Below are 10,381 nucleotides of genomic sequence, written 5' to 3' on the forward strand. Positions count from 1 at the left end.
GAGCTTTGGGGTCTTTGGCCAGCAGCTGAGGAAGAGGAAGTGACACAGGGTTCTAGAAGAGTAGTGTGAGGCAGAGTCAGGTACTTAAAAGAGTTGAGACAACTTCTAGAATGTGAAATATTGTTCTGATTCTACACATTCAGTTCTAGAGCATTGTTTAAATATCCCCCCATGTGTAATAGTGTTCTGATTCTAAACATTCAGTTCTAGAGCATTGTTTAAATATCCCCCCCATGTGTAATAGTGTTCTGATTCTAAACATTCAGTTCTAGAGCATTGTTTAAATATCCCCCATGTGTAATAGTGTTCTGATTCTACACATTCAGTTCTATAGCATTGTTTAAATATCCCCCCCATGTGTAATAGTGTTCTGATTCTACACATTCAGTTCTAGAGCATTGTTTAAATATCCCCCCCATGTGTAATAGTGTTCTGATTCTACACATTCAGTTCTAGAACATTGTTTAAATATCCCCCCCATGTGTAATATTGTTCTGATTCTAAACATTCAGTTCTAGAGCATTGTTTAAATATCCCCCCCATGTGTAATATTGTTCTGATTCTAAACATTCAGTTCTAGAGCATTGTTTAAATATCCCCCCCATGTGTAATATTGTTCTGATTCTAAACATTCAGTTCTAGAGCATTGTTTAAATATCCCCCCATGTGTAATAGTGTTCTGATTCTAAACATTCAGTTCTAGAGCATTGTTTAAATATCCCCCATGTGTAATAGTGTTCTGATTCTAAACATTCAGTTCTAGAGCATTGTTTAAATATCCCCCATGTGTAATAGTGTTCTGATTCTAAACATTCAGTTCTAGAGCATTGTTTAAATATCCCCCATGTGTAATATTGTTCTGATTCTAAACATTCAGTTCTAGAGCATTGTTTAAATATCCCCCCCATGTGTAATATTGTTCTGATTCTAAACATTCAGTTCTAGAGCATTGTTTAAATATCCCCCCATGTGTAATAGTGTTCTGATTCTAAACATTCAGTTCTAGAGCATTGTTTAAATATCCCCCATGTGTAATATTGTTCTGATTCTAAACATTCAGTTCTAGAGCACTGTTTAAATATCCCCCATGTAATGTGAATGGTGAGCTAGTATCTATTGGATACATTCAGGTATGTTTATCCCCGTTTCGAGCCATTTGCTTCTATTTAAGAAACATTTTTCAACCGAATCGGCTGAATGAATACACCCCTGATCACACACAAACACAGTTCACTTTCATAGCAGCTCCTCCCCTTCCTCCTCTGAGAAGCCTCCCCTGTTCCACTGTAGTATTATAAATAAAGTCCCTGTAGAGAAGCAGAAAGGACTGCTCGGTAATGATATCATAAAGTCCCTGTAGACTAGCAGAAAGGACTGCTTGGGGATGACATCATAAAGCCCCTGTAGAGAAGCAGAAAGGACTGCTTGGTGATGACATCATAAAGTCCCTGTAGAGAAGCAGAAAGGACTGCTTGGTGATGACATCATAAAGTCCCTGTAGAGAAGCAGAAAGGACTGCTTGGTGATGATATCATAAAGCCCCTGTAGACTAGCAGAAAGGACTGCTTGGTGATGACATCATAAAGTCCCTGTAGAGAAGCAGAAAGGACTGCTGGGTGATGACATCATAAAGTCCCTGTAGAGAAGCAGAAAGGACTGCTTGGTGATGATATCATAAAGACCCTGTAGAGAAGCAGAAAGGACTGCTTGGTGATGACATCATAAAGTCCCTGTAGAGAAGCAGAAAGGACTGCTCGGTGATGACATCATAAAGTCCCTGTAGCGTAGCAGAAAGGACTGCTTGGTGATGACATCATAAAGTCCCTGTAGCGTAGCAGAAAGGACTGCTGGGTGATGACATCGGATACTGTAGGACCATTATGTTTTGATATCTGACCAGGAGACAGAACACAGAGGGACGAAAACCAAAACTCTCGTTGGATATCGCCTTGGTTACCCTTTACGCTCAACCACACACACACACAGTGTTATTTCCAGCATAGTGCAGACAGTATAGGTTAGCTCATGATGCCATGTGATTCCTCTCCTAATTAGCCATAATGCTGTCAAAAGTTATCCGAATACTCCCTGTCTGTACCCCCCCCCCCCCCCCCCCTACTGGACCCTATAATACATCTGTATATCACCAGGGCAGGAGGATTCCCCCCCAGAGGCCTGTGTCTCTCACTGGAACAGAGGAATCCCCCCCAGAGGCCTGTGTCTCTCACTGGAACAGAGGACCCCCCCCCCCCACCCCCCACCCCCCAGAGGCCTGTGTCTCTCACTGGAACAGAGGATTCCCCCCCAGAGGCCTATGTCTCTCACTGGAACAGGGGAACCCCCCCCCCCCCAGAGGCCTGTGTCTCTGACTGGAACAGAGGAACATCCCCCCCCCCCCCCCCAGAGGCCTGGAACTGTAACGGTCCTTCACCCTCTCTCCTTTACCTCCCTCATCCCCTCCTCTCTCCCAGTAGAGTCCAACGCAAAGAAGAAGAAGAAGAAGAAGAAGAAGAAGAAGAAGAAGAAGAAGAAGAAGAAGAAGAAGAAGAAGAAGAAGGAGAAGGAGAAGGAGAAGGAGAAGAAGGAGAAGGAGAAGGAGAAGGAGAAGGAGAAGGAGAAGAAGGAGAAGGAGAAGGAGAAGGAGAAGACGAAGAAGAAGGAGAAGAGAGATTGTATTTGTGGACAACCACACAGACAGGTTTCACACTAATGCTCATTCATGGATAACACAGATATTATCTCTGGTGGACCGGTCTGAAACATGACCGCTGATCAACCACCATGGATAACACACACCTGCGCACAGAACACACACACACACACCCCGTGTGACCTCACTTTATCCCTAACCCCGGCAGAGGAATAACTAACTGCAGTTTGTGTGTGTGTGTGTGTGTGTGTGTGTGTGTGTGTGTGTGTGTGTGTTCGTTCTTTAAAACACGCCATCCATCACTCCCTCTCTCCCACCTGTCTGCAGATATCCTTGGCCTCCTCAGAGAACTTGTCAGAGTATTCCTCGGGGTCTTCTCGCACTCGTCTGTCCACCTCTTCCCTCTTCACTCGTTCTTTACGCCGGCGGAAGGGTGACTGACCCTGGATCATCTCAAACACCAGACAGCCCAGACCCCACCAGTCAGGACTGAAGGAGTAGGCTTCATTCTGGATCACCTCTGGGGCTGACGGAGAGACAGATGAGGAGAGAGAGAGAGATGAAGGGGAGACAGGGTATAGAGAGGGAATAAATTATGTCTAGACACCTCCAGGTCTAGGAGAGAGAGGGAGACAGGGTTAAAAAGAGAGGTGAGGGGGATGAGAGGAGGAGAGAGAGAGAGAGGTAGAGGTAGGATGTACCCATGTATGTAGAGAGAGAGATATGAAGAGGAGGAATCAAGGAGATAGGAAGAGAGAGGTAGGATGTACCCATGTATGTAGAGAGAGAGAGAGATGAAGAGGAGGAATCAAGGAGATAGGAAGAGAGAGGTAAGGATGTACCCATGTATGTAGAGAGAGATGAAGAGGAGGAATCAAGGAGATAGGAAGAGAGAGGTAGGATGTACCCATGTATGTAGAGAGAGATGAAGAGGAGGAATCAAGGAGATAGGAAGAGAGAGGTAGGATGTACCCATGTATGTAGAGAGAGATGAAGAGGAGGAATCAAGGAGATAGGAAGAGAGAGGTAGGATGTACCCATGTATGTAGAGAGAGATGAAGAGGAGGAATCAAGGAGATAGGAAGAGAGAGGTAGGATGTACCCATGTATGGAGAGGAGGAATCAAGGAGATAGGAAGAGAGAGGTAGGATGTACCCATGTATGTAGAGAGAGAGATATGAAGAGGAGGAATCAAGGAGATAGGAAGAGAGAGGTAGGATGTACCCATGTATGTAGAGAGAGAGATATGAAGAGGAGGAATCAAGGAGATAGGAAGAGAGAGGTAGGATGTACCCATGTATGTAGAGAGAGAGAGAGATGAAGAGGAGGAATCAAGGAGATAGGAAGAGAGAGGTAGGATGTACCCATGTATGTAGAGAGAGAGAGAGATGAAGAGGAGGAATCAAGGAGATAGGAAGAGAGAGGTAGGATGTACCCATGTATGGAGAGAGAGAGAGATGAAGAGGAGGAATCAAGGAGATAGGAAGAGAGAGGTAGGATGTACCCATGTATGTAGAGACATATGAAGAGGAGGAATCAAGGAGATAGGAAGAGAGAGGTAAGGATGTACCCATGTATCCTACGGTGCCCACTCTCCCTCGTATCGTCTCTGAGTCGGGAATCTGGACGGCTAGTCCCAGGTCAGAGATACGGATGTGTCCTGGAGACAACATGAATAACAATGTTATAACAATGTTTATGAACATGAATAAGAGTGTAATAACATGTTTATGAATATCACTATGGGTATGGGGAATAACAGTGTAGCTAGCTAGTTTATGTTGCTAGTACCTAGGCTTGTAGCTAGCTAATTTATGTTGCTAGTACCAAGGCTTGTAGCTAACTAGTTTGTTGCTAGTACATAGGCTTGTAGCTAGCTAGTTTATGTTGCTAGTACCAAGGTTATTAGCTAGCTAGTTTATGTTGCTAGTAGCAAGGCTTATAGCTAGCTAGTTTATGTTGCTAGTACCTAGGCTTGTAGCTAGCTAGTTTATGTTGCTAGTACCTAGGCTTGTAGCTAGCTAGTTTAAGTTGCTAGTGCCAAGGCTTGGAGCTAAATAGTTTGTTGCTAGTACCTAGGCTTGTAGCTAGCTAGTTTATGTTGCTAGTACCAAGGCTTGGAGCTAGCTAGTTTAAGTTGCTAGTGCCAAGGCTTGTAGCTAGCTAGTTTATGTTGCTAGTACCTAGGCTTGTAGCTAGCTAGTTTTTGTTGCTAGTACCAAGGCATGAAGCTAACCAGTTTATGCTGCTAGTACCAAGGCTTGTAATTAGCTAAGTCAGTGACAAGACGTGGTTCACGCTTACCGCGGTCGTCTAGAAGAATGTTTTCAGGTTTTAAGTCCCTGAGAAGAAAAAAACAAACACAAAGTTACAGAGTTATTTATCCAACACCAGTTCTGGGCTTTTGTTCCTCTGCACAGCACTGACACAGCTAACCATCCACCATCTAATCATCTAACACAGCTAACCATCCACCATATAATCATCTAACACAGCTAACCATCCACCATATAATCATCTAACACAGCTAACCATCTAACACAGCTAACCATCCACCATATAATCAGCTAACAAAGCTAACCATCCACCATCTAACACAGCTAACCACCCACCATCCACAATCTAATCAGCTAACCATCTGCCATCTAACACAGCTAACACAGCTAACCATCCACCATATAATCAGCTAACACAGCTAACCATCCACCATCCACAATCTAATCAGCTAACCATCTGCCATCTAACACAGCTAACACAACTAACCATCCACCATATAATCAGCTAACACAGCTAACCATCTACCATCTAACACAGCTAACCATCCACCATCTAATCAGCTAACACAGCTAACCATCCACCATCTAATCAGCTAACACAGCTAACCATCTGCCATCTAATCAGCTAACACAGCTAACCATCCACCATCTAATCAGCTAACACAACTAACCATCCACCATATAATCATCTAACACAGCTAACCATCCACCATATAATCATCTAACACAGCTAACCATCTAACACAGCTAACCATCCACCATCTAATCAGCTAACACAGCTAACCATCCACCATATAATCAGCTAACAAAGCTAACCATCCACCATCTAATCAGCTAACACAGCTAACCATCCACCATCTAATCATCTAACACAGCTAACCATCAACCATCCACCATCCACCATCTAATCAGCTAACACAGCTAAACATCCACCATATAATCAGCTAACACAGCTAACCACCCACCATTCACAATCTAATCAGCTAACCATCTGCCATCTAACACAGCTAACACAGCTAACCATCCACCATATAATCAGCTAACACAGCTAACCACCCACCATTCACAATCTAATCAGCTAACCATCTGCCATCTAACACAGCTAACACAACTAACCATCCACCATATAATCAGCTAACACAGCTAACCATCCACCATATAATCAGCTAACACAGCTAACCATCCACCATCTAATCAGCTAACCATCCACCATATAATCAGCTAACACAGCTAACCATCCACCATCTAATCAGCTAACTAGCTAACCATCCACCATCTAATCAGCTAATACAGCTAACCATCCACCATCTAATCAGATAACACAGCTAACCATCCACCATCTAATCAGCTAACACAGCTAACCATCCACCATCTAATCAGCTAACACAGCTAACCATCTACCATCTAACACAGCTAACCATCCACCATCTAACCAGCTAACCATCCACCATCTAATCAGCTAACACAGCTAACCATCCACCATCTAATCAGCTAACACAGCTAACCATCCACCATCTAATCAGCTAACCATCCACCATCTAACACAGCTAACCATCCACCATCTAACACAGCTAACCCAGCTAACCATCCACCATCTAACACAGCTAACCATCCACCATATAATCAGATAACACAGCTAACCATCCACCATCTAATCAGCTAACTAGCTAACCATCTACCATCTAACACAGCTAACCATCCACCATCTAATCAGCTAACTAGCTAACCATCCACCATCTAACACAGCTAACACAACTAACCATCCACCATATAATCAGCTAACACAGCTAACCATCTACCATCTAACACAGCTAACCATCCACCATCTAATCAGCTAACACAGCTAACCATCCACCATCAGCTAACACAGCTAACCATCCACCATCTGACACAGCTAACCATCCACCATCTAATCAGCTAACCAGCTAGCACAGCTAACCATCCACCATCTAATCAGCTAACCAGCTAACACAGCTAACCATCCACCATCTAATCAGCTAACCAGCTAACACAGCTAACCATCCACCATCTAATCAGCTAACCAGCTAACACAGCTAACCATCCACCATATAATCAGATAGCACAGCTAACCATCCACCATCTAATCAGCTAACACAGCTAACCATCCACCATCTAATCAGCTAACACAGCTAACCATCCACCATCTAACAAAGCTAACCATCCACCATCTAATCAGCTAACCAGCTAACACAGCTAACCATCCACCATCTAATCAGCTAACCAGCTAACACAGCTAACCATCCACCATCTAACCAGCTAACACAGCTAACCATCCACCATCTAATCAGCTAACCAGCTAACACAGCTAACCATCCACCATATAATCAGATAGCACAGCTAACCATCCACCATCTAATCAGCTAACACAGCTAACCATCCACCATCTAATCAGCTAACACAGCTAACCATCCACCATCTAATCAGCTAACACAGCTAACCATCCACCATCTAACAAAGCTAACCATCCACCATCTAATCAGCTAACCAGCTAACACAGCTAACCATCCACCATCTAATCAGCTAACCAGCTAACACAGCTAACCATCCACCATCTAATCAGCTAACCAGCTAACACAGCTAACCATCCACCATCTAATCAGCTAACACAGCTAACCATCCATCATCTAATCAGCTAACCAGCTAACACAGCTAACCATCCACCATCTAATCAGCTAACCAGCTAACACAGCTAACCATCCACCATCTAATCAGCTAACCAGCTAACACAGCTAACCATCACCATCTAATCAGCTAACCAGCTAACACAGCTAACCATCCACCATCTAATCAGCTAACCAGCTAACACAGCTAACTATCAACCATCTAATCAGCTAACACAGCTAACCATCCATCATCTAATCAGCTAACCAGCTAACACAGCTAACCATCCACCATCTAATCAGCTAACACAGCTAACCATCCACCATCTAATCAGCTAACCATCCACCATCTAATCAGATAACCATCCACCATATAATCAGATAACACAGCTAACCATCCACCATCTAATCAGCTAACCATCCACCATCTAATCAGCTAACCATCCACCATCTAATCAGCTAACCATCCACCATCTAATCAGCTTACCAGCTAACACAGCTAACCATCCACCATCTAATCAGCTAACCATCCACCATCTAATCAGCTTACCAGCTAACACAGCTAACCATCCACCATCTAATCAGCTAACACAGCTAACCATCCACCATCTAATCAGCTAACACAGCTAACCATCCACCATCTAATCAGATAACACAGCTAACCATCTACCATCTAACACAGCTAACCATCCACCATCTAATCAGCTAACCAGCTAACACAGCTAACCATCCACCATCTAATCAGCTTACCAGCTAACACAACTAACCATCCACCATCTAACACAGCTAACCATCCACCATCTAATCAGCTAACCAGCTAACACAGCTAACCATCCACCATCTAATCAGCTAACCAGCTAACACAGCTAACCATCCGCCATATAATCAGATAGCACAGCTAACCATCCACCATCTAATCAGCTAACCAGCTAACACAGCTAACCATCCACCATCTAATCAGCTAACCAGCTAACACAGCTAACCATCCACCATCTAATCAGCTAACACAGCTAACCATCCACCATCTAATCAGCTAACCAGCTAACACAGCTAACCATCCACCATCTAATCAGCTAACACAGCTAACCATCCACCATCTAATCAGCTAACCAGCTAACACAGCTAACCATCCACCATCTAATCAGCTAACACAGCTAACCATCCACCATCTAATCAGCTAACACAGCTAACCATCCACCATCTAATCAGCTAACCAGCTAACACAGCTAACCATCCACCATCTAATCAGATAACACAGCTAACCATCCACCATCTAATCAGCTAACCAGCTAACACAGCTAACCATCCACCATCTAATCAGCTAACCAGCTAACACAGCTAACCATCCACCATCTAATCAGCTAACACAGCTAACCATCCACCATCTAGTCAGCTAACCATCCACCATCTAATCAGCTAACCAGCTAACACAGCTAACCATCCACCATCTAATCAGTTAACCAGCTAACACAGCCAACCATCCATCATTTAATCAGCTAACCAGCTAAACCTACAGGAGGGTTTCTCTCCAGGAACAGGGTTGGAGTTAAAACCTACAGGAGGGTTTCTCTCCAGGAACAGGGTTGGAGTTAAAACCTACAGGAGGGTCTCTCTCCAGGAACAGGGTTGGAGTTAAAACCTACAGGAGGGTTTCTCTCCAGGAACAGGGTTGGAGTTAAAACCTACAGGAGGGTTTCTCTCCAGGAACAGGGTTAGAGTTAAAACCTACAGGAGGGTCTCTCTCCAGGAACAGGGTTGGAGTTAAAACCTACAGGAGGGTTTCTCTCCAGGAACAGGGTTGGAGTTAAAACCTACAGGAGGGTATCTCTCCAGGAACAGGGTTGGAGTTAAAACCTACAGGAGGGTCTCTCTCCAGGAACAGGGTTGGAGTTAAAACCTACAGGAGGGTTTCTCTCCAGGAACAGGGTTGGAGTTAAAACCTACAGGAGGGTTGGAGTTAAAACCTACAGGAGGGTCTCTCTCCAGGAAAAAGGGTTGGAGTTAAAACCTACAGGAGGGTATCTCTCCAGGAACAGGGTTGGACAGGCCTGCTGTAATATATTGTGTAAGTGACTCTTAATGCACATCTAAAATGTAACGTTGATTGATTTCTTGAATGATTGATTAGTTGGTTGATGTATGAATGAATGAATGGATTACTAACCGGTAGACTATCCTCTCACGGTGCAGGTCTTCCAGCCCAGAACAGATCTCTGCAGCGTAGAAGACGGACCGCTGCTCATCAAAGCCAGAGTTCCCCATATTATAGATGTGAAACTTCAGGTCTCCTCCATTCATTATGGTCAATACTAAACACAGAGCATCCTTCGTCTCATACGCATAGGCTAGATTAACCTGGAGGGGGGAGGAGGGAGGGGAGGAGGAGGGGAGGGAGGGAGGAGAGGAGAGAGGGGAGGAGGGAGGGGAGGAGGGGAGGGGAGGAGGGAAGGGGAGGGGAGGGAGGAGGGGGGAGGAGGGGAGGGGGAGGAGGAGGGGGAGGGGAGGAGGAGGGAGAGGAGGAAGAAGGGGGAGGAGGGGAGGAGGTGAGGGAGGGGAGGAGGTGAGGAGGGAAAGAGGGAGGGGAGGAGGGGGAGGGAGGAGGGGGAGGGAGGTAGGAGGGGAGGGGAGGAAGGAGGGAGGGAGGGGAGGAAGAAGGGGGAGGAGGGGAGGATGTGAGGGAGGGAGGGAGGGAGGGAGGAGGGGGAGGGAGGGAGGAGGGGGAGGGAGGTAGGAAGGGAGGGAAGGAGAGGGGGAGGAGGGGAGGGGAGGGAGGAGGGAGGGAGGAGGGAGGGAGGGAGGGGAGGAGGAGGGAAGGAGGGGAGGGAGGTCGGGAG

The 10,381-nt window shown here is 45.3% G+C and overlaps 1 protein-coding gene across 2 annotated transcripts in view; it reads right to left on the reverse strand.

Annotated features, from left to right (window-relative positions):
• Positions 1-9,909, reverse strand: part of LOC129846895 (G protein-coupled receptor kinase 5-like) — a 22,055-nt gene extending 12,146 nt beyond the window's left edge. For both annotated transcript variants that reach the window (XM_055914701.1, XM_055914700.1), the window contains exons 1-5: positions 9,712-9,909; positions 4,955-4,992; positions 4,221-4,310; positions 2,968-3,176; positions 1-25 (exon numbers count right to left, since the gene is read on the reverse strand). The exon at positions 1-25 is cut by the window's left edge and continues 113 nt beyond it. In XM_055914701.1, the coding sequence (XP_055770676.1) occupies positions 1-25; positions 2,968-3,176; positions 4,221-4,310; positions 4,955-4,992; positions 9,712-9,845 (496 nt within the window). In that variant the 5' untranslated portion in view covers positions 9,846-9,909. The remainder of the gene's footprint in view (positions 26-2,967; positions 3,177-4,220; positions 4,311-4,954; positions 4,993-9,711) is intronic.
• Between the last annotated feature and the right edge of the window lie 472 nt (positions 9,910-10,381).

This window comes from Salvelinus fontinalis, unplaced genomic scaffold, assembly GCF_029448725.1.
Source record: "Salvelinus fontinalis isolate EN_2023a unplaced genomic scaffold, ASM2944872v1 scaffold_0640, whole genome shotgun sequence".
NCBI lineage: Eukaryota > Metazoa > Chordata > Actinopteri > Salmoniformes > Salmonidae > Salvelinus > Salvelinus fontinalis.